Source organism: Fundulus heteroclitus, unplaced genomic scaffold (genome assembly GCF_011125445.2).
Source record: "Fundulus heteroclitus isolate FHET01 unplaced genomic scaffold, MU-UCD_Fhet_4.1 scaffold_193, whole genome shotgun sequence".
NCBI classification, from domain to species: Eukaryota; Metazoa; Chordata; class Actinopteri; order Cyprinodontiformes; family Fundulidae; genus Fundulus; species Fundulus heteroclitus.
In genome coordinates, this window is record NW_023396605.1 from 83,249 (window position 1) to 109,837 (window position 26,589).

Genomic DNA, 26,589 nt, shown 5'->3' on the forward strand with positions numbered 1-26,589 from the left:
TAAATATGTATATATAGATATTTAAGATTGTTGTTGTATGACTTATAAAAACGACAAACAGATCTTATAAAGTAAAATATACTTAACTACCCTGACCCTGTCTTAGAATAATCTGCTTTAAGAGGGCAAGAGTCAAGAGAGATGGAAAGAAATCACAAAACAAACGCTAAAAATGACAATGTAGAAAAGAAATAAACACCCCAGATAGAAGGAAACTAGAAACACAGCACAATGGTCTTAGTATTTTCCAGCTTTGGGATGATTAAACTCTGCACAATGCGGTGCTGGATCACAGACTCACTGAAAAAAATAATCAAAATAATATCTGATTTCTGAAGAAAAAAAATCCATAAACTGCCTTTAAGAGAATATATCCCATGAACAAAGAACATCTAATACATACAGTGCTTTGGAAAAGTATTAATACTTTGCAAATTTTTCCTCATTTTGTCCCATTAAATCCATAAACTAGTAGAAAATCGTGGAGCGGGAGGAAATGGAAGCAAGGTATGTGCATATGCACACAAAGAAGTGTGGTGCCAATATGCTCCCTAATGAGTAAATACAGTCAATTTGCACACAAAGGAATCTAGGCATAAACCCGGCTCACTGCAAAAAGAGAACTAAAAGTAGGTACACTTTTCTTGAAATGAGTATTTGTCTTTAATTTCAGCAGGTGAATAAGATTATCTGACAAAGAAATTAGTATTTTAACCCATATAATATGATATTTAGATATACTGCACTTGAAATAAGATTGAGATAAATTGTTACTATTTTGAGTGCAAAAAATCTTATTGCATTGGCAGATAAATTTATTTCCCTGCTCAAATCAAGGACAAATACAGCAATTTCAATAAGATTTTACTTCCTTCTCCCTTTTTGCAGTGCTGTAGGCCTCGCAGGTTTATTAAGGAACATTAGTTAACAAACAGCATCATGAACACCAAATAAACCAGCAGACAGGTCAGGATAAAATTAGGGTAAAGGTTAAGTTATAAAATATCCACCAAGCAAAGACGGAAAGTGTTCGACGAAACTGCAAACCAGGGAGACATCGATATAAAAGTTTAGTTCAATATCCCTTATAAATGTTATAGCCGATTTCTTTTTTACATGTGTTACATGTATTTTTACGTTTTTTTTCCAACACTGAAAAAAATTACCACACTGCTCCCATTGCTGCTCTGCTTTAGTTAAACACCCCACAATCCTGCGCTGCCTCACCGAGAAGGTTGTAAGTACTCGGTTCGATCCCCGCAGACTGCCACTGTGGGTCCCTGAGCAAGACCCTTAGCTCCAGGTTGTTCCCCGGGCTGTGATAGCATCCCATAGGGAGTGTTTGCTCCCTATGGGATGGGTTAAAGTCAGCAGACAACTTTCATTGGAATGTGCAATTGCAATGACTGACACAGCCAACCTAAACTTAAAATGCCATGTAAGGAGACTATTAATCAGATGATGAGACATCTATTACCCATGCACGCCACAAACCTGACCATGATGGAAGAAGCATTAAAAACATGTTGGAGGTTGAGGCTAGGAGGTTCACCGTCATGCAAAGTTCACATCTAAATTCAATTGAGAATTTCAGTCAAAACTGTTCTCCATTTATCCTGACCGAGCCTGGGCTGTTTAGCAAACAACTGGCAAAGATGTCACTCTAGATACAAAGCTAATAGACATATCCAAATAACTTGGAGCTGTAGCAACAGGTGGTTTGTCAGGGGGAACGAATGCAAATGCAACCCACACATCCTTTTACTTCCTCTTTAAAAGTACGCACTAGCTTATGTTAGCTTTTCAGATGAAACCCTAATGAAATATAGTTTGGTTTGTGGATAGAATGTGACAAAATTTGGAAAGTTCAAGGAAAGGTGGATGAATACTTTTGTAAGGCACCGTCTAATGGATAATATCGAAAGATAAAGAGCTGGATCAGAAAATTCGACACTGGGAGAGAGCCGTGGCAGTGAGGAGGAGCTCTGAGCATTGATGATGCGTTTTATTTGAACACAGAAGTCTGAGTTTCTGGGTTCCAGGACCGAAAAGTTTTTTTGTTTTTTTTGACCATCCTGAACCCCCAAATTCAACATGGCTGCCTTGTGCAGGAGAAATGCTGATGGCTGCAGTGGTGAACATTTTGTTGTGTGTCAATTCGTGCATTAATAGTGAACGTCCCAGCGACTGACTGCATAAGACGCAGCATGTTTCCATGTTCTCGGCGTGAATTGATAATAATAGTTACGCCGAGCACACGGAACATGCCCAGCTGGTTTTTCTCTGTTGCACCTGGAAAGCGGTTGAGTTATGGGTGAAATAATCCCGAGATTTTAGATCCGACTCATGAGGCCACGGGAATGCAACACAACCAGTAGCAAAGTAATTAGAGCGCCACGTTAGTGCCAAGCCTGCTGTGGGAGCGACGTCCACAGGACCCTGAGGCTACAACTATCAGGAAGCCGTGATCAGAAGATGTCTGGGCACATTTCCCAGCCTCCTTGTTCCTTCGCTTCCCAGTACCCTCCCTTGTAGACGTGCAAGGTCTCCCCAGATGCAGAGTCGTTTATCTTCTCGAACCACAGAGCTTGGTAGTTTTCTGGATGGGCACCTGGAGAAGATGCAAAAGAAAAGAACATAATTTTAACAAAGAAAGTGTCAATGTACGTCAAAAGCACTGCAAATGGCGGCGTATCGAGCTTTTGTTCAGTTAACACGATCGTATTGATACATTTGCTTTATTTTGAATGGAGGTTATTTGAAATACAAAAGACACGTGAAGCAGACCAGGCTCACAACTACAACTATCACTGACGAATACAGAACTGCTAGTCCAAGCTTGCAGGTCTATGGCGCAACTTCTACAGGTAATTACAGCTGATCTCTACACGCCTAAACGACCGGTTACAACGCGACACATGTTACTTGCTTTTGGCTGGAGCTCCATAAGGACCTTCCTTGACTTCCACTGAGAGACAGAGCAGGACGTGAAAAGCAAATTAAGGGACTGTAAATATTGAGCAGGGGTTGTCTAACCTAGAGTTTACTACAATCCTAGAGGTGTTGATATATTTTAACTAGAAATGGGGCCGCTTGGATCCAATCTCTGAGCTGATACTGACTTATCGCTTAGATCCAAAGTTGAGCAGAGGCCACCGATCAGGCTCCGCGGTCCTGCACTGCAAAAACAGAACTAAAAGTGAGTGAAATTTTCTTGAAATCATTGTAATTTTCCTTGATTAGAGCAGGTAAATCAGACTATTTGCCAATGGAATAAGATTTTTGCACTTAAAATAGGAACAATTCATCTCCATCGTCTTATTTCAAGTGCAGGATGTCTAATTATGTTATTTTAGAGATGAATTGTTCCTGTTTTAAGTGCAAAAATCTCATTCTATTGGCAAATAGTCTTATCTACCTGCTCAAATCAAGGAAAAATACACTAATTTCAAGAAATTTTTACTTATTTTTAGTTCCCTTTTTGCAGTGTGTCTTGTCGAAGGTTATGTGTTATTTTGCTCTGGAGGTTTAAGCTTGCCGGCAAAAAAAAATATGAATAAAACATACATAATTTCAAATTCTATATAAACGTATGTTAAAAACAGATGGATTTCCTTTTGACTAGACAGGTGGAGGTTGCCGAACAAGTCTGCAGTCGCTGGAGGGTCCGCTGGCTGCTGCTTGGCATCACCTTCTTCTGAGATAGTTTAGTGTTGAGCGGGAGAAAAAGATTGTTGAGCTCTGTCCAATCAGACATGCTGCTTCCCTGCACCTTCAGTAAAATACCCAAACTTAGTTTTCAGAGAAAAAAAACAAACACGGCTGCCAAAACGGAGACTTAAAAACTCCGTCTGTGGATTCATGTGCAGACTAGAAGTCAGGAGGTTTTTAGAAACTTTGACACAGAAGCCCGCTTTCCACAAAAAAGATGAAAAATAACGGCTGTTAAAAAACCAGAAATGTCGCTGGCATTAAGCACTGATAAAAACCAGCGTACTAGAAAATATTTCACCATCATATATTCAAGACTTTATTTCAGTAAAATAGTAAACTCCTGCTTCATTGAGCCATTTACTGTCACATTTCTTAGTCTTTCAGTGCAACATCGCGTCTGTGTTCATGAGAAAGTGGCGACCGCTGGTAGAATCAAATTACGCTATTACCAAGTAGTTTTGTTGCAGGTGAAGCAGATTTTCAGCCCATTTTAGCAACATTTTACAACCTGATAAACCCATAGAGTAAAAAGCAGAAGTTTTTGTTTTGACCGCCGTTATGTTTCCCGTCTATAGCACAGCCCACCTCTCCTCCTCCCTCTCAACAGTCTGTAGTTCCGCTAAGGAATGTATTTAAATATAGGGATTAAAGGATAATTCTGGGGCTTAATATATAATTATGAACCATAAGAACATAAATACAACTCAAGACACGTGCATAGACTGCAGCATTATAACAGACAGTGTAGTTTATTCATATTCACTCAAACAGCATGCCGACTAAAACAGGCACTTAATGTTTAGATTAAGGGGTATCAGTATCAGCAGATATTTATAAAATTCATATCTTGGGATTGGATCCAAGCCCAAAAATCTCCAGATTTTACTATATGATGATATTATCAGAATACTTGCTTGGGTATAGGGGGACTGATGGTCCATAAGGGGCTAAAAAAAGAATAAAAGGGGTGATGTTTGAGAGCTTATACATGCTGTTCACATTTTAGTTGGACAGGGAGAACAGGGGGGTGAAAACGTAGGGGGATACTTGCATGCAACCGGCGTATGAGGAGGAGAGTCCTCTGCATCAGCTGAGCAAACCCCAGCAGAGACAGAAAATATCAGTTCACAAAACAATCCACACAAAGTCGGCATGTAGAGAGTGCCGTGTGTTGCATAATAACCAATTCAATTTGGTTTATTCCTATAACACCAATTCACAATAAATGTCAATAAAGCACTTTCCAAGACACAAAAAAAAAAAAATCCAGATTTTATATTACTAACTAAAGCCTTGATGTAGCTTCTGCAATCAAAGCTTGACCGCGCTGAGCATGGTCGACTGAAACTGGCAGCAGGCCGACTTTAAAATCCTAAACATGCAGTTTGCTGCTCAGCTGGGACTTTAACTGGAACTTTGAGCTTTAGTCGCCGTTTTGGCAACAAACACTCCAGCCGGCACCAACGGACATGGAGAAATATATTGGCACTCCCGGTTAAGAAGTGTGATAACACCTAAAACAAATCTTTTTTTTTTTTTTTTTTACAGAATCCCACGGTGACTTTTAACTTTATTTTGAGTATATTTTCTGTAGGGGCAGAAAAATAAAATCCAGGTCTAGAAAGTGGTTTTCCCCAAAGTCACCAATAGCCTAATTATTGCTACTATTTTTTTTTGCCTGTTTATATAGCAATTATGAAAGATAGCAAGTCTACACATGCTATCTTTCATAATCTGGAGCACACAGAGAAATGATCTTTGGATTGTGTAACGATGAATAGTCAGAGTCCTGGTTCCTCTGTGAAATCTCTGCTGAGGATTTTCTGCCAGATTTTGGTCAGGGGACTGTGACGGAACATGGTTAATTGTGACGGACCATTGGTCTTCATTTTTGGTTCTTTTGGATCAATATCCTGCAGAAATGATATATTCACCAGAGCTCACTGATATCCACACACCGGCGGGCAGAAGGTTCTCTTAGATGTTTCAAAATCTACTTTGAACAAATTCGGACATAAACTACATATGTTTTATGTTTCAAATCAGACCAAAACATTATTAAATTATTAAAAAGAAAAGACTACAAATAGCTGAAAACCATCTATTTGAATATACACGAGACACACAGTAGATATTATACTTTGCTGCTGTGTTCTTAATCTGATTTGTTTTTCCTTTTCTATACATGTTTAACGCAACTTTCAAATTTATTTTATTAAAGCAGATAGTTTTGTTTGTTATGTTTTAGCGGGACTTGAATGCACTTTGGTAAACATCAGTTATTCAATATTAAATATAAATACATTTATATTTATTTCCCAGAGAAACAGAACGACATGGGTCACCTACTTGTTAGAGGTTCCTAAAACTACGATCTGCTGATAAAAGTTAAAAAGTACTTGAGCTAAAATATGGTTCAGTTATATTTATCTTTAAGGGATTATGAGTATGAATAATTTTGCCGTTGTTGATATTATTCCCTAGTGCTTGATATAAAAAAAAATAAAAAAAAAAAATAAATAAATAAAAAAAATATTAAAAAAAATCACTGACCAAAATTGTTTAATTTTCCTGCATTTTTCAGTAGAATATTCTGCTGCTGCAATAAAGGATATATTTCTTTTGAGGCAATTTATGTGTCTTTAAAAAGATTTGTCCACATCTGCTTTAGCATTTTACTGACTTGCTGTTAAGTTAGCAGATTGAGGGAAAAACCACAGAACTCTGCAGGTCTACTGCTGTAAAACTGAAAGCCATTTCTTGCCACCGTTTTACGTAAAAATGCAACACACAGCACCCCTAAGAGCACTTCTTCCCCGAGAAAAACCATGAATCGATACTTGCTTTCATCAGAAACCTCACTTGCTGTGGTGCCAGCCTCGTGTGCATCAGCTAAATGGAAGAAATACGGATGAGCTGTTAAAAGGCAGGTAAGGGACATTTAAGGGTAAAGAAGGGAGAACGGACAGACAGGATTTGCAGACTCCAGAACAAAGTTTTTTTTTTTTTGTTTTCTGAATGTTTCTGACCTTCCTCGGGTGTTGCAGCTGCTTTAACCGCGTCTTTTTCCCTTTCCCGCCGAGTAGAGCGCTGTTTTTCTTCAAGCCTCTGCTTCTCCGCATTAGCTTCGTCCCAGCGGCCTTCTTCCATCAACCGCTGGTCCGGACGCCGCCGGCTGTCTGTCGGCGCCACGCCCTCCTCGGGTTCGTTAAGAGTCAACGCAAGAGAGGAGAAGTAGTACATGTTCTCGGCTCCGTCTCTACAAAGACATCATCAGAGAGTGTTTGAAGCAAAAAGGTGTCGATCTGGAACCGGCGTTAGTTTGATGTTCTCTACATATATCAGTAGTATTCAATGAAATAATAAATACGGTAAAGGGTTCTTTCTCCAGATTTCTTTGGGTTTCAGGGTTTGGTAAACGGTCCTCTGTTTGCCTTCGGTGCCATTCTCCCCTTTACTGCTTTGCATTATCCTGGAAAACTCCATCTTTTCATCCCATGTTCCTGACAGCACATAATGAGCCTTTCCATCCTTATCCGTCACGACTCCAGTCACCTGTAAGAAGATAAAAAAAAAAAAACACACACAAATTTTAGTTACCGAAGTACTGGAAAATGTTTTTTTATTTCACTCTCATTGGATTTTCATTTATTGACATGCTAAAAAAAAAAGAAAGAAACCAAGTTTGACAGACAACAAAACAGATTGTTTCTATAAATCATGATGTTTATTTAGTAAAGTCTGTTTAAGGTTTCTCCTGCCACAGAATGACAGATCTGTGTGATTTCCCTCGTCCTGCAGTCTCCACTGACCCAAACACTCATATTTACAACATAGAGTGATTTGTTTAGATAGTTAATTGGCAGCAGGGTTGGCCCCTAGGTGACCAAGGGGCTTTCTGTGAATATATCTTGGTAGATAAACCCCGCTACGCCTTTGAATAAATGAGAATTATTTTCTTTTTTATATTCGCCGGTGTCCGTTTCTTTCTTCCTCTGAAGGGGTAAGTGAGCGTAATCTCAGAAAATCTGATTTTGACCAGCAGTATAATCATCTGGTCAGGGATATCAAAGTTACAATCCCATGAAATTAAGTCTATAAATTAAATTTCGATGCATTTTTATTTTTTAAAGTGTAATGATAATAAAAATAATGGGGTGAGCTTAATAACATGCAGAGGAACCTAGTTTAATCCAGTTCTTTTATTTGCCTTTGTCTAAGGAAGTGGCATTTAGAGTCTTATCTGGAGATAATTTCGCTTTGCTGCTTTTTGAATATGTTTGATCATAAAATACCGATTACAAACCCAACTGAGATAATACAGAACATTTAGAGCTACCCAGAAATGTCACAGGAAAGATGCGTTGCGTCACAATGTCAATGAAGAATTTTCATTTGAAGAGATTGTTTCATTGTGAAACCCAGAGCCAGATACATTCTGTTGCAGGTTCTGAGATGTTATTCCCGTGTCTTGGACTATCTAGAACCCACCATCACTATTGGCACCTGTCAAAAATATGCAAGCTGCAATAAAAACTAATTTTTTTGAAACTTTTTACACATCTATTAGGAGTGTTGAAGCTGCTGTGTGGAAACCAGGCTGTTCCAGCCTACAGCATTAGGCGCCATCGCTGTAAAAGCGGTAAGAATCTAGGTTTAATACGTTACTCCTTTTTTTTCAGGATTATATCTGAATCAAGCTAAAAAGAAAGTAATGCTTCACACAAAAAGGTGCATTTTGACGGCTTGCGCAAAGGAAATGTCTCACCTTTCTTGGAACATCTCTAGAGAAGTAGCTGTAGGGAGCAAACTTGAGATGACAGCGATCTCCTGTCTTGTGGTTCACCACATCGATCTCCCCCGACTGCCGAAGGAAGTACAGCGACCCACGTTTTAACGGCAAGTACAAAAACAATCAGGTTTTGCGGGTATAAGGTACAGAACATAGTAGGTTACCTGATCAATCCATAACTTCCCAACAATAATGTTGTGTACGGTCGTGGTAACTTTTTTCCAAGAGTACTGATGGTTGCTCTTATCAAATATACACTGGATAGAACCTGGTGACAGACAGAACCATTGCAAATTAACCACACCTCTAAACAAAACCTCTGGCTATATACTCATACAGGGTGTTTTTACATAAGGACATCCTCTAAAATGGATTCATAGTGTCCAAACACCATAAAGTGGGTTTGCAGTTCCAACAACTTTGATATAAAAATGCTAAATTTTTTCAGATTAAAATTTTCTTTGTTGTCTAGAGGAAGATCTGGCACGGGTGGTGAGGACGGCGCTGGGGATCTATGAGATCTGGACACGGTTTATGCTACAAGAGTCCAGAAAAGGGCCCGTCCACACGGGCAATGCACCGTTTGTTCCACTTCCATCAGGTAAACACTTAAAATTCAAAACTAATGGACTCAGAAACAGCTTACTTCCAAAAGCTGTAAGGGTTATCGGCCCCTGCTGAGACGTTTATGGTCTGTTACAATCACACTACTGGTGATGTCTATCTGAACGCTTTAATTTCTCAGGGATTGTCTGATTGCAGAGTTCTGTAAATGAAGGCTCAGGATTACTGCACAGTTTTTACGGCGGACATGAATGCATCAGTGAGGGATCGCTGAGGGATTAATTCATGCAACATCACAGTAATTCATATCGTTGGCTAAAGGACTGATATTGGACTTTTTGGGCTCAGGTAACAATCTTATCAGACCCTAAATACTATTTTTTCATACTTTAAAGCATCCCAGGTAGTGTGCTTGGTGAGTGCAAACAACTAAGTTAATCTCCTTTTAGATCTTAAAAAAAGCGTAAATATTAAGTCTTTGTGTGCATGTTATAGGTTATCTGTGGACATCCTGAACTGTGTTTTTTTTACCACGATAACCTATGGTGACAATAAAGATTCTTGATAATGGATAACATCCCTGAACTTAAGAGCATATATTGTATAATGAAGCCTTTGATGTCTGGCTGTGTTCATTGAGCTTTTCCACCTTTTTGTCATGTTACATTTATTGAGATTTCATGAGAGAGGACCAACATAAGATAATACACTAATTGTGAAGTGGAAGGAAAATGATACGTTCTTATTGAAATTAGCTCAACCACATTCATTTCGTCGGAGTTTCAGCTATTTTACAAAAAAAGATCGGGCAAACATTTATGTCTGTAGATGTGCAAACCTGGGAGAGACGTTTCTAAAAACACCAGAAGCTCAAACTGCACTGAAACAGTGTTTCTAAAAAACTATCGGCTAATGTGGCTGAATACAAATTCACGCCACACTATTCAGATTTTTATCTGTAGCCATTTTTAAAACTATAATTGTTCTCAACACTCAATTTGTTCCAGCAAACTGACCCGTTGAGTGTTATGTTGTTACATGGTAAATATGTTAACGTCTAAGTGGTATGTTTTGCATGGCAACCATTTCTTATACATAATCAAAAAACAAAAAACAAAAAAGCTCAGGTTGTTTTGGTTTGGTTTAGCAGTCCCTGCATCAAGCAAAGTATCTTGTTTTAGTATCTTGGTGTCTTGTTCACTAGTGATGGTAGGATGGAACAGGATACGGACAGACGGATTGGGGCGCCGTCTACAGTTATGCGGACGCTGTTTCGTTGTGTTGTGGTTCAGAGCCGAGCTTTGTAGCAGAGCTCTTGATTTACCGGTCCATCTACGTTCGGACCCCTGCCTACGGTCATGAGGTGTCCCTTCTAAACTTTCTTACCCAACCTTGGAAGACAATGTATGGGTATAAAATCCACAAACCATAAATCATATTCCTCTCCAGACATGAAGAGCTCAACGAGCAAACTCCATATTGTTCAAGACTGCAGAAAATCTTTCATCACATGCTGGAATTATTCCTTTAAGATACGATTAAACAAACACAAAACTTACCCAGTGGCATAATGGAAAGATATTTCCCTCTGAACTTGCTGGCCAGTGTAATCTCCTGTCTAAGGGTCCAGCCCTTTTCGGAGAAGGCGTGGTGAGCTGCGGCTGGTGGGTGGTGACTCACCTGAGGAGGAGGGGATGGGGGGGCGGGGGGGGGGGGGGGGGGGTTGCAGGGTAAAGACAAAGTTTGATCCTTCAAACCAGACATCCCTAATGCGTAATGGAAACATTCAGGCCTTCCAGCTGTGTATGAACTCAATGCAAACAATGAAGAGAAACCAGAACCTTCGTCCTGGTCAGGGTTCCTACAGCATAAGGCAAGTTAAATTCAAGACTTTTTAATGCCACTTGAAATAAAAAGTTAAGACCAACTTCACGATAAACAAGATAAACCTGGTTGCGACAACTTCACCCATATGTTTATTTTAACATAAACCATTACTTTCTGGCTCAGTAGACATGATAAAGATTTTGAAAAACATTCCATATAGGAAGAAAGCTTAAAAAAAAAAACACACAAATTACAGATTTTTTAACAACTACTGAACTGAATTCACAAACTTTGTTTTGTTCCCTACTAAAATAAACTATAAATCAGTGCCAACTCTTTTTCACAGCTATGGTCCGGCCGCAACAGTTTTTATTGGTTCCGCTATCGGGACAGAACCAATAATGGTTACATTGAGCCGTTCGGTAAATTAAAAAAAATATAATTGTATGAATTATTTTACTGTTTGGTAAGGATTACAAAAATAAAATCCTATTTATGACCTGGTAACAATTTTAAGACCTGAGAAAGACTGATTTAAGACATTTTAATGCCAATTAAGGCCTTAGTTTTATATTACAGAATTCAATGCCTTTTAAGACTTTTTAAGGATCCGCAGGAACCCTGCTGGAAACATCAGGATGAACATTTTTTCATCTGCCAAGCGGATTTGTGTATTCTTGCACACCTGTTCACAAAGCGAGCGGTAGCCGGACTCTCGAATCCGATCGAGCTCGAAGGTTTCCCCCAATAAGGGATTGAAGGGCTTTCCTGTGCGGTGGACCGTGGTGGAGTAGGAAGAGACGGTGAACGCTGCCACATAACACATCTGCTCTAAGGAGTTATGACACTTGGCAGCTTTATCCAAGAGCTCGTAGTATTCAAGATCCTCAGACAGACGCTGAAGCATCGACAACGGCTCGTTGAAATTGACCTTGAAACAAAAAACAAGACGAGAAAAAATATAATTATGTCTTTTTAATTAATTTAAGGTAAAGAAAATCAACAACAGAGAGTCAAAATTTCCGTCAAAGGATCCATTTCTCACAGGCATTGGTATCTTTGAGAGCTCTTTTCCAATGCAATTCTTCATGATGCTCCACAAGTTCAGGTAATAGTTGGGTTTGTCAGGAATACGAGTCCTTCTTTGCCTAACCGGCTCCAGCTCAAGAGGCGGCAAAGACTCTGAATTAGACGCCAAGGAAAGTTCATCAAACTGACAGAAGAAAGTGGAAACATTTGAAAGGTTAGTGTACATTTAGCATGCCAAATCAAGGCAGATCCGATGATAAAAAAATAAAATAAATCAGCATGTTTACCGACGTGTCGTCCGTTCCCATCTCGCTGCTTATCCCGCTGACATTGCTGCCAGACCTTCTGGAGAACAGAAAAAAGAGAAAACACCACGCATCAGAGAAAGTACCTCAGAAAAGCAAAAAAATTAATTGAAAAAGAGAAAGAAAGCAGGAAATACCGGTGGTACTTGGGGTCGGCCGGAACAGTAATGAACCCTGTTGGGTCTTCCATCGCATCGAAGAACTCGTTGTCATCGTCTTCGTCACTGGCGTCGCCCTTTCCTGAAACACCACCTGCAACGACAACGCACGGTATTGGCGGACAGTTCAGCCATCCTGGACATCTGAGTATAAATTAATTACCTAATTGGGTTTTATTATTTGTTTGTTTCAAAAATCATGACATAAAGACATTGCAGCTAATGTGGTAAAATGCTTTTTCACCGCTTTTCTTCATGCAAGGACCAAAGTAGCTTACCTTTATCCCAACATCTAAAATATCTCCAATTTTAAAAACTAGACTAACCTTGCACCTTCTTTAAATTAGTTTCTGATCTTCTGTACCTTTTCTTTTTACTGTAAATACACTCACAAGCCACTAGACATTGGGTTAGACCCCTTTTTCTATACAGAACTGCCTTTTTTCTTCAAGGCAGAGATTCAACAAGCAAACAGCCATGATGCAAATCTCCTGTTCCACCACATGCCAAATGTGCTCTGATGGCGTGCCATCTGGCTAATATGGTGCACAGCGAACCACCGACATGTTCACTCTGCACCAAAGTTGTTCCAGACCGTACCTCTAATTTTGAAAGGAAGAAAAAGGATGTTGCCTTCACATCGTTAATGTCACTGTAAAAACGTCATTCAGATTTTCATCTTATAAATGGTGGAGAAAGAAAAAGTCCGGAAAGTCAAACATTTTCCCGTACTTCATTGTTGTCTTTCCACACTTACCCCAGCCTTAGACACTGATAAAACACATTTCTACATTTTAAAACTGTGCAGGAGCCCTGCTAACAGACCAACAACACAGAAATCCAAAATGAGACCCTCACTTTTAATGCTTAAATTGGGATTACTCAAGGAAGGCGGAAGAACTGTGGCGCCTCTGAACGCTCTCTCCAGGTGGTTGTGCTGTTTGGCTAGTTGTTCCAGAGTCTCCTCCAGACGAATCCTTTGGTCTCTTTCAGTCTGTAAGGCCTTCTGCCAGCGCTTACTGTGCATCTGGGCTATGGAGAGGAAGTCTCTACAAGCCTTCAGGACAAAAAAACACCACCATGTCAGCAAAAAATAAAACAAAAATGATATTTTGGTCGCTCTTAATCGCATCAACCTTACATTGATCATGGCATTGGAGGTGATTCGGAACAGTGTGGCCCTTTCGGTGACTTGTCTGATCTTTTCCCCCATCTCCGCTCCAACACGCAGCGCCTCCAGCTCGGATAAAGACCTAAATTTATGAAACCAGGACAAAATTGTACTGAACAAAGTAGGAATGCCAACAAATCATTTGCACCTCTTTGTTTCTCTTGGATAATCTGTAGCAGACGTTCAACCTTTGGAGAGCGGAGCCGTGTTTAACAATCAGATCGTTGCAGGTGGTGAGGTCTTCCACCTTGCTGCTCAGGGTACGCAGTGTGGACTGGATTTCAGAGTTGTGAGAGCCAGCGCCCTGTCCCGACACAGGAGCGACTACACAGAACTCGTCACCAGAGTCATCTGACGACAGAGACAAGTAGGATAACACAACAGTGTCATGTCTATCTGTATTAATAAGAATAATAGCAATTATACACCCTCTTTAAGCATCAACCAGTTGGCCTTTATCTCACCAGATTCATCCTGCATGCGCACAGCTTTTGCTTTGGCCAGTTCAAGCGCAGTGATCCATCGCTGGCGCTCAACTTCAGAGCTGGCCTTCAGGTGATAAGTCTGCGCCCCTCCGTTGGAGACGACAAAGTTGCACGAGTCCTCCACGGCGATGTTGGCCGTGGCCAAGTTTATCGTGCCTCTGCAAGTGTGACCCATCTCCGCCTGGGACCTGGAGACCCAGAATTGAGGTGGCGTTTCAAAACTACCCTCTTATAAAGCGAAAAGGCACATGATATTTCTATAGGGTGAGTGTAGGTGCGCATAAAAACGAACCAAAACATTTTTATTTACAAAAGAAAAAAGAATTAGAAACCACCCTAAGACAGAATTTTAACCACCTTAAAGCCTGGGTTTTTTTTTAAATCCTGGGTAGCCATTTATCTGGCTAATTTCACTTTCCTTTAGCTTTGGCCCCTCAAGTGATTCAGTACTTTGCTCTGTTTTCCTTGGCCTTGTTGAGGGGGTGGGGTTGAAGAGAACAGCCTTGCCTCCCCCCCCAGGACTTTTAAATCATTCTAAATGAGACAACAGCACCCCCTGCTGTTTGGTCTGTACCTGTGGTCAGTATTATGATTAATACTATTAATAATCTCCTAAAAAAAAACGACAAAACTTCATGTAACTGAAGTGTGTCTTTAATATTAATGGCCTGATATTATTTTAACCCTATGATTTTCATAGCTAGTTAAAAGCTGACTGCAGGCATGAGTCGGGCTAAAAGCTATTTATATTGTTAATATTACATAGTTAGAAAAGTGTGGTAATGTTAACATTATAGTTGTTAAAAAAATATTGTTATGGTATAAATGAACCCATATATCTGTCACAAAGAATTCTGGGTAATGTTCCGAATAACAGCTTTAATGCATTAAAACAGAAAATAATTTACATTTGAGAAACATTTTTGACCCATTTAGTTGGGATGAGACCTGGAAACATTTCCTTCATTAAAAGGGGGCCGCAACGATGATTTTCTCATTTTATGCTTCAGCTTTTATTCAATGAGTGAGGTTTTCAGTGTCTGCAGAGCTCCTTCAGCTACGACAAGCTGGCACTGGTCAGCTTGAGGGGGCGGGGCTAAATTGAAGGCGCCTTCACGGATCTTCCGTGTTTCCGGTTCTCATCATATACCAGCAGTGAACTTATGGAAAGCTCCGGTCAAGTACTACTGCTCGACCACAAGAAAGGGTATTATTTTCATTAATATTACCTTCATTAACTAATAAAGCTAATGATTGTAGAGACATGGAGCTAAACTAGTGACAGCCACTGAGCTATATAATACACTGGAGTGCTAATCACCGTCTGTTTGAACGAGTCGCTTTGAAGCCACCAGCTGCCATATTGGTACTCCCTATTTCCCCCCAGTAACTAGGGAATATGTGTGCTACAGCATCGAATAACGAGGATTTTCTCATGTTCAGGTGGGGCTTAAGACTTTTAAAATGTCAAATGCCATATAGTTTTATGTTATGTTCTAAAAATATCAAGTACTGAGAAAGTCATGTGCTGAAATATTTTGCATTTTATTCATTTAAATATATATGTTTAACATTTATAAATATATAAATAAGAATGTACAAAAACATATATTTACATGTGTATACATATATATATATATATATATATATATATATATATATATATATATATATATATATATATATATATATATATATATATATATATATATATATATATATATATATATATATATACACACATACTTATATATAAATATATATATATTTAATATAAATAACATGTAAAATATTTCAGCACCTAATTTCCAAGTAGTTAATAGTGTTAGTACATCCACTGACTGTAGAATTACCTGTGAAATATTTTCACACAGTCAGAAAACTGCTTGTTGTTGCAACCAAATCCTATTGGATTCTGAGAGAGTAGGGAGTAGCAAGATGGCGGCCAGTGACTTCAGTTTTTTGGCAAAATCAGCACTCCAGTGTATTATATAGCTCAGTGGTGACAGCAGGTAGATGATGAGGAGTACTAGAAAAACGGAAGGCCGGTGAAGGGGCCCTCGAATTTAGCCCCGCCCCCTCATGGCAAAACAGTGCCAGCTTGTAGTGACGTAGTAGCTGAAGGAACTGCAGTGACACTGAAAACGTCTGTTATTGGGGAAAAAGCTGCAGTATAAAATGAGAATAAAAAAGTTTTTACTTTCCAACAATGTTTGACTTTTCAATGTCTGATTTTTCCAACGCCAAATCTCTTTTTTGATGCCATTGCAAGTGATTTTTCAATGTTTAATTTTTCAACGTTTGATTTTATAAAGCCAAATCTCTTTTCAATGTCGCTGAAAGCCGTCACTGTTTTAACCCCATAATATTCTGCAAATATTATAGAAGAAAGTGAATGTTTGGTTTTCACTAGCTGTAAGCTACAATCATTGAAACTCAGGAATAAATTCTAAGATATGAATCTATCTACAAGTTAGTTTTTGAATTGACTTTCTTGATATAAATTATTATTTTTTTATAAATATCCTAATGTATTGAGATGCATTTATAATTTGTTATTTTTAAGGTTCAGTGTAAACATGGATGTATGTTAGCCCAAAAAAAAACAACAACTAACATGCTTCCTCTGTTTTACAGGCTTTGCTCTATGATTTTATTTAATAACTTACCTGTAGTAAGACAGCAACCCGTTGCTGAGGACAAACCACCGTCTCTGGTAGCCTTTTATGTAATTAGTCCATTTGAAGAGCCAACCCTTGTACGTGTCTCCAGCGGTTGGAGTGGTAGGAGTGGGCGGCTTGGGCTCCGACATCACAACTACCCGTGATTTCACTAAAGGAGTTTAAACCCTGGAGAGTGACAGCACATGTTAAACGTGTACAAACTGCTGCGGGACCCATCGTTATTCCACGTTTGACAAATGACATGCGCGCACAGGCCGGTCGTAAAAAAATCGATGGGAGATTTGACGGCTTATACACAAAATACTACAGTGAGAGATCAGATACTTCCTTTTACTGGGAGATTCAACAACAAAGGCCCTGATAAAGGAGAGCAGAAAGAAATTCTATCTATGGACCAAAAACTACTCAGGCTCCGAAGGACTGTGTGCAGCCAGTCAGAGCTGCATCACTTAATGCCATCTAGCTTTATAACCTTATATGACATAAGGTGTTCCAGAAAGTACAAACAGCAGCACAGATAATAGTTTAAAAAACGCAGTGAGTTCTAATTGTGTTTTGGTAACTTGGGAAAAAAAGAACAAATATTATCCCTGAGTCGACACTCCGTAGAACAACCTTTGCTGCAGCAGCTGCAAGTCTTCACTACATTTGCACATTTAGAGACCGACAGTTTAGCGACTCTATTCAGAACAACTTAAGTTCATCCAGACTGAATGGAAAACATCGGTGAAGAGCAATTCTGCTCACGGACAGCAAGTCCTACCTCTGTCGACTTTTGTCCTACCACAAATATAAACAGGTCTGGAAACTGACATTCAAAGGCATAAAGCGGTCTAAGATCTAAAGCATTTCAGTGCAGCAGTTTCGGCTTTTGGTGAAACATACAGTTTTCAGAGCATCCACCTTCATGACCAAAATCCCCTTCTGCTACATGTTATTTTGTCCATCTTTTAGAGAGCTGGACTACTTATGGCTTTCTCCTCGCCAGTCCTCCCGGATTTTGGGAGCACACAACTAATATTTGTCCTGAGAGCAGATTTTCCCATCAAGGCTGTGAATCTCAGCAGCTCCCCCAGAGTTACAATCAGTTTATCTGATTACTTCTCTCCTCCCAGTTAAGGTGGCAGTGGTCATTCCTCGGTAGGTAGGTAGGTCAGACGATGGATTAAACAACACTGAAATATTCAAAGCTTGAGATGTTTGTTTGTGATCCAGCTTAAAACGCTCCACAACTTGACCTTGACGGACCTGTTTGGTCTTCACAAAGCTGTTTGTTCATTTGTGTTCTCTACAAACCATTGACTTTAAAAGGCAAATGGTTGCGTGGGAGTTTATTCAGAGGTTTTAAAGTAAAGAGTGAACACAAATTTGTACAAAAAAAAAAGGAAACCACTGCAGAATTTTACTTCCACTCCACATATACAAATCTACAAGCATTTTGTACAGTTTTTACCATTATCTTAGTTAGGAACAGTCTGCATAATCTGCCTCTGCTTTTTTTTTTTACTGTATAGTTTTTCTTACTTTGCATATCTCACATTACTGTAACTAGTCACTCTGCCGCTGATGCGCTGATTTTCCTCCACTGAAGGACAAACACAAGATTATCCTGTTCTGTTCCAATTTGCTTTGGCCTGACAGAGATCCCCAGAGATGAATTAGATTCCCATTTATTAGCGTGGGAAAAAAAACTCCTCGCTGCAAAGCACCGGAAGTTACAGGTCCAGAACTAAAGCAAATATTTTTTTTAAGGCGTCGATCACAAAACAATCCAAACTGAGCATCTTTACACAGTTTTATACACAGACTGTTTTTTTTTTTTTGCAGGTGGGAAACCCGCTAAAGGTCCTGTAACTGGCAGAAAAACCAACACCTGTTTACCTATTTTCAAAGACGACATTCCAGGATCAAATTAACGCTGCCTGGATCCTGAGGGGTAAGTTACACCGAGGAAACAGATGCCAGAGCTCTTCACATCAAAGCTACTTAAAACTCCGCCTGCCTTTAAGCTCACAGCAAGCTAAAGCGCAGCAAAACAAGCTTAGGCTTTGTTTGCAGGGGAGGCTGGCGGCCCCGGCAGCAGCGAACTTATCTTTTTCTCCATTTTATTAACTGGGTCGACCACGCAGATCCCCGTCGGGCCACTTACTTGTCAGCGAGCATTAGAAGACGGGACGTCAGTTCAGCAGCGTTAGCTTCGAGCTCTTAGCAACACGCTGTGCGTCGGAACGGGGTTCGGCTAACCTCCTAACCGCTCACATTAGTTCCGCTGAACACTAGCTGTAAAAAAAAAAAATAAAAAAAATAAAAAAAAATAAATAAATAAATAAAGTAGGCCTATATAAAAAAGTGATGTGGCGAATACTCGTTAACCGAATGTCGGAATAAACTTTAAACAAAAATTTTAAGAAATAATTTTTTAAATATTTTTTTTACATTTCGGGCGGCAAGACAACCATAAAATTACTATAAGAGCAAACCTTCCCCCTTTTTCCTTTCCCCCTTTCTCTCTGGTCATTATTTATATTTAGACAACAAAAGAGGGAACAGAATTTTTTTTTCAACAATGATTATACGACTTATAGACCGTAAAACACCCAGACTTCCCCCCTGTTACTTTTATTTTAATAACGGAAGTATCAAAATCCTTTATTAGCTTGTCTGTGGCAGATAAGGCCCCACTCACTATGATGGTAAAGGGAAAGGAAAATAGCACGCCCATAAAATGCTATTAATCATAATTAAAAAAAATTCCCAACTTCTGACTTACTTAATAAATTTATATATTTATACATAAATATATGCATTTTCAGTTTTATTTAAATTATCACATCTATTTTCTTTCATCTATACATAAATATCAAATATATTTGCAACAATTAATTTAGGATAAATTTAATTTCACAGATTTGCAGTCTAATATAACTCATTTATTTGCCTTTTTTTATCGTGAATGTGTGCAGATATTTTAAGTGTAGACACTGTTAAAATAGTTAAAAGGTTTATTAATAGCTGTGCAAAAAAAATTATTGCAAATAAAATCTATTTTCCACATTACTTTAGCAGAGAGCAGTCTTTTCTGATAAAAACTTCCAGCCAAATATATTCTTTTATAAATTTTTTTTTACAAAGCGTTACTCCATGCTTGAATTTATAGTCCATTTTAATGTCCAATTCTGATGTTGCAACACAGTTTGGATTTTACTATCCCTAGTGTCAAGAAATGTGTTCCTGTAGTTTTTTTTCTTCTCATTTTCCAATCATCAACCCTGACAAAAGGGGTTATAAGTCAAAGCTTAAATTTAAATTGTAATTCCAAGAACCCAAATATTTCATTTATTTACCTTTTTTCAAGTGAAAAATATATTTTAGTTGTTGTTGTATCCCTCAGATGCCCAGAAATGATTCAAACACTTTCCAAGGTGCTTTGGTCATTCATCTCTACTTAACAGTACAAAGAAATCTCCATAGTTCATTGGAAAACAGCTGTTTTTCTTTATTTAATATCGATTCCAAACAGTTTAACAACATAACTGTTTAACACAACTGTTTTAAATCCCTTCAGATTTCATCTGGTTACATGCAAGACAAGCTGCATAAAGTAAATGTAACCTGTAGTAATTCAACTGAAATGACGTTTGAGAAGATAATTTAAAATAAAAACCAAACAGAAGAGCTTTACAAATTTCACCAACCTTATTTAGAAATATATTTAGGAACTTTAGGTGCATTTCTCCTCATTTGGATAGCCCAGATAATTATACAAACTACTGCATCTTGCAAATGAAAATAGTATTCACTTTATTAAATTCATAACACAAATAAGAGTTTTACGCTTTCACTGATTTTATTGAACATTTTATAAATCAATCAGACTTTCACCAGCTAGGTCCAAAAAAAAAAAAAAAAAAAAGAAGAAAAAAGAAGCAATGAAGGAATTTTCTTAAAAGAGTTCTGTGTGCATCTCTGTGTTTCTATGCCACACGGCGGCCCGGGAACTTATTTCGTGATGTTGTTTGCGTTCATGCTCTTCCCGCTCCCGCTGAGCACGATGTACGGCGTTTTCTGAGATTTCTGCTTCTCCTGCAGCAAAGCCACCGTCCCAAGAGGAGTGTCGCTGCTGCTCATCTTCTTCAGCAGCGCCTCCTCCTCCAGCTTTTTCATCCTCTTCTCCGTCTTCATCTTCCCGGAGCCCTTCCCGTGGAAGCGGTGCGAGAGCTGCCGGAACGCCTCCTTTGGGGTGAGCTTGCGGCCGGACTCGTCCACGTACTCGATCTTGACGTCGGGCTTGTAGCCGTCCTTGTCCTTGAACTCCTGCGTGAAGCCCCTGTACTCCTCCCTGCGGCTGTACTTGTCGTCGAAGCCCATCTTGTCCTCGATGCAGTAGTTGTCGTTGGGCAGCGCCCCCTTTGTCGCTTTGACGCGGGCCACCTTCTGCATCTGGGTGTCCAACAGGCCTTTGTTGGTGCACAGCTTCAGGGCGGCCGCCAGGCCCGAGTTGACGATGGGCTCCTCGTCCAGGATGGTGGCCGAGGCCGTGGCGAAGTCGGCCTGGTGCTGCTCTTCGTCCAGGTTCACCGTGCTCCATCCGACGTTCTCGTCGATTTCCGAGTCGGAGCCTCCGTCCTCGTCTTTCTCCTCCTGCTGCTCGAAATCCATGATGTCCTCCTGGTCCTCCCTGTTGCCGGATAGTCCGTAGGTGGGAATGTCCCCCAGAGTTCGGCAGAACTCCGAGGTGGCGTTGAAGACGATGTTGTTCTTCCTGTCGGGGTCGTTGTCGTCGTCGCCCTTCGCCAGCACCTTGATCTGCTCTGCCACCTTCTCCCCGGAGTCTTTGAGGAGCCGTTTCTGCCTCAGCTTCCTCTGCTTCTCCAGCTGTTTCTGCAGCTCCTGCTCGGCCTCGTCCTCCTCGATCACGGCCGCCTCGGGGGGGACGTATTCGTCCTCGTCGCTTATGTCCATCTCCGCCATCCTGATGTCATCGGACATTTGAGGAACCGGAGGCGGCCCGCCGTCGCCGGCATCTTTCTCCTTCTCCTCCTTCTCTTGCTCCTCCTCCTCGGCCTTCCTGCTGCCTCGGCCTCTCGCCCTCGAGCCGAAATCGGAGGTGCGCGTGTCGTCGGCGAGTTCGTCCGCAAGCGTCACCTTCTCCTTCTTCCTGATCTTCTTGACTTTGCGCTTTGTCTTCTTGAAGCCCACCATTTCCTGGGGCGTGTAGTACTCTGACGCGATGGTGAGGGCGGGCATCTCCAGGGACTGGGCCTGATTCCGCAGCGCCTCTTTCATGGCCTGGAGCTCCCGCTCGCGCTCCCCGTCCGCGAAGCCCCAGGTGCCCAGCCGGAAGCTCTTCTTCTTCTCCCCTTCGATTTCCTCGTCGTACTTGGAGAGCACGGCGTGGCCCTTGAAGGTGACCATGTCGTCCACGCTCTCCTCTTCCTCGTAGGGCTTGTAGTCGGGCTTCTTCTTTTTCAGCTCCACGTTCTTTTCAGCCTTCTCCTTGTCCACAATGCCCACGTTCACCAGCACGTCTTCCTCTTCCTCCAGCACGCCTTTGTCCTGCAGGGTCAGGACGACTGTCTGGCCCTCGGCGAAGGAGTCGACCTTGTGCTGCACCTTGAGGCCCTTCAGGTCCTGCGATGAGTAGGAGTCTCGCTTGCTTTGAACGAACTCCTCCTCCACCAGGGTGCTGACGCCGAACTCTTCGTCCATCTCCTCCAGGAGTTTGGCCCTCTTCTCCGCCATCTCCTTCTCCTTGGCCAGCTTTCTGCTTCTCTCCACCCAGGCGGCGGTGTCGTCCAGCCAGTCGTCGTCGCCGATGGCTTTGACTTTGCCCAGCTTCTGGTTGAGCAGGCGTTTTTCTTTCATGGCGGCGAGCTTCTCCCTCATGTCCTTCTGCTGTCGGATCAGAACGGGGTTGATGGTCTCGGCCACCAGCGGCTCCTCCTTGGTGCCCAGCTCCTTTTTGCCCTCGTTCAGCTCCAGAGGCTTAAGGCCCAGCTTTGCGCGGAGCTTGTTTGTCTCCTCGATGCTGAGTGACGCATCTCCGCTGGCGCTCTGAGGCTGGATCTCCGCCTTGCTCTCCTCGTACCCGGCGTCAACTTTCTCCCTCTTCACCCGGGGCTCACCGCCGCCGCCTCTATCGGCCTTGCTGTGGCTCTCTCGTCGGCTCTTTTCCCTGGACCTGGAGCGCTTCCGCCGGTCTTTATCCCGATCGGACGCGTCCCTGTCTCTCTCCTTGTGGCGATGTTTCTTATGCTCGCGACGGCGCTCCTCCGCGTCTTTGTCGCGGCTCTTTTCCTTGTGTTTTTTAGAAGAGCCCATTGCTGCCTCCGCTGTTTACAGCTATAAGGTCCGAATCCCACGAAGGCTCGGTCGCCTGCAGGCTTTAGTTGTAACAGGGAGGAAAATGTGGCCCGCTTTCGCTCCTCCGACTAGCTAGCGTTAGCTTCAGAGGCTAAACGGACCACGATGACACGACTCACTCATTTCGGAGAAAGTTAGATCTTGATTTCCGGGTCCTATATCCGCGAATCGTGCGTTAAGTTGCTTCAGCTCTGCTTAATTGTGTTTTCTTTTGTGAAGCCCAGCTCTATTATCCACAATCCTCGACGCTGAAGTCGAAACGAATGTCGAACGACTGCCTTCTTCTTCGTGTGTTTATCGGGCGGTTGGCGGAGCCACGTGAGGTGAGCTAGCGCCACCTAACGGACTGGAGTCAAAACAGGAGAAGAATGACGTTTTAAAAATAAAAATACACACCAATATTAAGGTTATTGCATGGCATTTACAACATGCTGCATTTTTATTTTCCTTCCGAACACGCACACCCAGCTATGCTATCCCATATTAGAAGGGCTGGTAGTAGCAGTAAATACAGCTATTTGTTTTCGGATTCTTTTAGGAGGCAACCCCTATTTCTTGGGGAGTGAAGACTAAACTGTAGTAATAAATCAGTGGCTTCTTATTTCAGAGAATAATTATGTTAATCTTTTGTTTATTTTAGGGCATTGGAAGCTCTTTAATATCTGAACACTGCCAAAGATATCGCTTAGTCTAATGCTAAATGTAAGATGTAAACGCAAGTAAGGACTGGTTGAACAAAGTAAAATTCCACTGGCTCATGTGGCACATTTAAAACAGGTTTTATTTATTTATTTCAATCAATATGGAGCCCGGTCTGACGTCACATTTAATCCTAAAAAGAGTGTTGGGATTGTGACAACTAAGGAGGGTAAGGAGATGAATTTTCCTTCTTTTTATATAGCAAATCAAGTTTTGAGTTTGGTGAATAATGTGAAATATCTACATCATATTCTCAGGTGTGAGCTTTGCGAAGATGAGGAAATTAAGCAACAGTGTTGTAAGTTATACATGCAAGCATGTACATTTAGCATGTGCAGATGAGGTTAAAGTGTCCCTTTTTCAAACATATTGCACCTGCTTTTATACGTTGCGTCTGTGGCGTAAACACATCAAAGCAATAATGAAGAAACTGCAAGTGGCCTATCATCAGGATGCTTCTAGAATCCTTCTCAGACTTTCAAGATGGACATCTGCAAGTCAAAGTATAAAAGCAGAAGCAAAAAAGCTTCTGTAAAAAAGTAAAAAAGCAGAAGGCTCCTCTTACCCAGATGCACCACTGTGTGCCACAGGAGATCATTCCTGCCTGTGGCTATCAATCTCTACAACGCCTCCCTCAGTTATCCTAACACCCCCCTCTGTAACTGTCATTTATGCATTCTCTGCACTGTTCTTGCACAAGTCACCATCACTTCACTGGGATTCCCAAGTGAAGTGATATGACTATTGTGATATGGTAATACCTTGTGTGGAATATTGTAAATATATATATAACAATGTGTGTATTCTGAAGCATGTAACAAAAGTAATTTACCCCTGGGATCATTAAAGTATGTCTGAGTCTGAATCTGAAATGTTTGTCATGAGTACCATTCCAACTTTTCAAGCCTTGCTGACAAACTTAGGAACCTCTTGGATATCACAAACTACGTAATAGCAAAAGCTCTGTCAACATATAGTGATTTTAGATATACCTCAAGCTTTTTGAAATATTGGAATAACTGTTTTGTCATGGATGAGTTGTTTTTTTACTTGATGATTTGTTTCATTTATTTATTGCATTAACTCTTTTGTGCCTCGAAATAAATAAATAAATAATTATTTAGTTGATATTTAATGTAAAAATAGAAGAGCAATGCAACAGTCACACAGCTTGACCGTAAACCCATGGACCAGCACCGCATTTTGCGTTTGTCTCAACAAACGCAATTATGCCACTCCCAACATGGCGGCGACAGTGACGCAGACTATGGACGCCGTCCACATCCTTTAGCTTTTGCCTGATACCGCCGCCTGCTGTTGGGCTTTTTTAGCATCAGGCTAATACCACAGAGTGGTTGCTGCGACTGTTGGAGCCATGGAAGATAGTTACAAATTCACAGATTAGCAGAGAGAAATACCGCGTTCACGCTAATGTATGAGATCCTTTCCTCCGGTTCCTTATATTAAAAGGTAATATTCTTTCGGTTCTAGAATTTTAAACTAGCTGTCTCTAAAGCAAACCGCAGCCTGTCTGTTATTGTTAACTTTTGTTAGCCTCGCTAGGTATGCAGACTGCACCCGTGCAACTTAACTGAGGTGACCCGAGGTTTTCTAAATGTTGTGCAAGACGCCTGTTCGCATCAAATGTTGTATTTTAGACACATTCAAAGTTGTCCGTGGGACTGAGCTAAACGGGTGTTAGCCACCGAATATCGCTGAGATTGACAACTTTAGCAACTTGTTAGCACCGTTTTATACGTAAGCGTGACATTATAAGCGAATTTACTGACGCAAATTAATAAAAAAAAAATGTGCTTCGTTTGTTGCCATGGCGATAGCTGGTCGGAAATGGGTCACGAGCGTGGTGCTAGTGAAGTTCGCCGAGCATCGGCTCTGATGTGAGCTGCTACGACAATGGCTGCTGCTGTTGTTTCACTTTTCACTCGGTGACGCCGGAGGACCGCAGTAATCTCGTTCTCCGGGAGTCCGAGCGGCCCGTCGCCGCCACGCACCGCCCAGCGGCAGCTAACGCTAACCGGTTATCTCCACTAAGTTGTCGGTTACCGCGAAGTTACGTCGTTTTAAGGGTCAAGGATTCTCGGTAGGAAGCGACGCCTGGCGTTAACGTCAACCTCCAACGTTAGCTGTAACTGTTCTTTAAAAACAAAACAAAAAAGTAAGATATTTGTGTGCTACGGGTTTTGGCTACTCTTTTAAATGCGGTAGCCAGTTTCAGCAGCATTTTCTGGTCATATTTGATATAACGACCATTATTGTTTTTTTGACAAAACTATCCTTTTTTGCCTGTTGTGAATGTGTGTATATACACAAACATAATTATTTGTATTCACGGTGGTGGACATGGGTTATACATTCCGATTCAAATGAAGCAGTTTCTCCCTAAATTTGGCATTTAAAGCAGAGTATTCTCTGTGTTCTCTTTGTGCTGACCACCATGCTGTTTGTTGTTATTTCCAGCAGGCTGTAAGTGGGTGACATGGCAACCGGAGGAGCTCCATTTGATGACAGTGCAGAGGAGCTGCACAACTGGACGGCTCCCAATGGCAGTCTGGAAGACAGACTAAACAACATGGTAAAGACTCTACAGTCTAAAGTCCCACTGACACATTGCAATTGACGATGCAACATACACATCTGTTATATTGATTATTTTCCCAAGATTTCAGCCATACTTTGTTTTGCAATATACCGGCAACAGCATATTGGTTTGTCAAACCTCGTGGAAAATAATAAATAAAATGTTAATAAAAAAACGTATGATGTTTGCAGACTCTAAA

General features: G+C 41.0%; 3 protein-coding genes across 7 annotated transcripts in view; 1 reads left to right on the forward strand and 2 right to left on the reverse strand.

The window, feature by feature from the left end:
- Positions 1-2,052: 2,052 nt before the first annotated feature.
- On the reverse strand, positions 2,053-18,986 carry LOC105931124 (oxysterol-binding protein 1). 5 transcript variants are annotated; one of them, XM_036129618.1, is made up of 20 exons: positions 18,879-18,986; positions 16,715-16,894; positions 14,025-14,233; positions 13,749-13,911; positions 13,531-13,642; positions 13,248-13,446; positions 12,369-12,483; positions 12,214-12,271; positions 11,943-12,110; positions 11,583-11,828; positions 10,630-10,750; positions 8,671-8,774; positions 8,483-8,578; positions 7,085-7,269; positions 6,744-6,973; positions 6,559-6,606; positions 4,766-4,804; positions 4,629-4,661; positions 2,930-2,968; positions 2,053-2,611 (listed from the first exon to the last, which is right to left on the reverse strand). In XM_036129618.1, exons 2-20 carry the CDS (start codon positions 16,855-16,857, stop codon positions 2,469-2,471), a joined length of 2,451 nt encoding a protein of 816 aa, XP_035985511.1. In that variant the 5' UTR covers positions 16,858-16,894; positions 18,879-18,986; the 3' UTR covers positions 2,053-2,468. The 5 variants fall into 5 exon arrangements, with proteins under 5 accessions (XP_035985511.1, XP_035985512.1, XP_012725129.2 ...); XM_036129619.1 differs by lacking the exon at positions 18,879-18,986 and adding an exon at positions 18,611-18,863; XM_012869675.3 differs by lacking the exons at positions 2,930-2,968; positions 4,629-4,661; positions 4,766-4,804.
- Positions 18,987-20,200: 1,214 nt separating this feature from the next.
- Positions 20,201-23,404, reverse strand: sart1 (spliceosome associated factor 1, recruiter of U4/U6.U5 tri-snRNP). Its single transcript, XM_012869656.3, has one exon. The coding sequence runs from the start codon at positions 23,048-23,050 to the stop codon at positions 20,729-20,731; it is 2,322 nt and encodes a 773-aa protein (XP_012725110.2). The 5' UTR covers positions 23,051-23,404; the 3' UTR covers positions 20,201-20,728.
- A 2,286-nt stretch (positions 23,405-25,690) lies between these two features.
- pcm1 (pericentriolar material 1) overlaps positions 25,691-26,589 on the forward strand; it is a 29,790-nt gene continuing 28,891 nt past the window's right edge. The window contains 2 exon segments of the mRNA XM_036129623.1: positions 25,691-25,892; positions 26,270-26,384. Of these exon segments, the coding sequence (XP_035985516.1) occupies positions 26,289-26,384 (96 nt within the window). The 5' untranslated portion in view covers positions 25,691-25,892; positions 26,270-26,288.

Excerpts from the sequence above, each read along its gene's own strand:
- LOC105931124 (XM_036129618.1), bottom strand. The coding sequence starts at position 16,857 with ATGTCGGAGCCCAAGCCGCCCACTCCTACCACTCCAACCGCTGGAGAC. Across the intron at positions 10,751-11,582 it reads ACCGCTCGCTTTGTGAACAG|GTGAGTCACCACCCACCAGC; the intron begins GTGTGCAAGAAT and ends CCTCCTCCTCAG. Across the intron at positions 6,974-7,084 it reads TGGAGAAAGAACCCTTTACC|AGACGGAGCCGAGAACATGT; the intron begins GTATTTATTATT and ends ATGTCTTTGTAG.
- sart1 (XM_012869656.3), bottom strand. The coding sequence starts at position 23,050 with ATGGGCTCTTCTAAAAAACACAAGGAAAAGAGCCGCGACAAAGACGCG.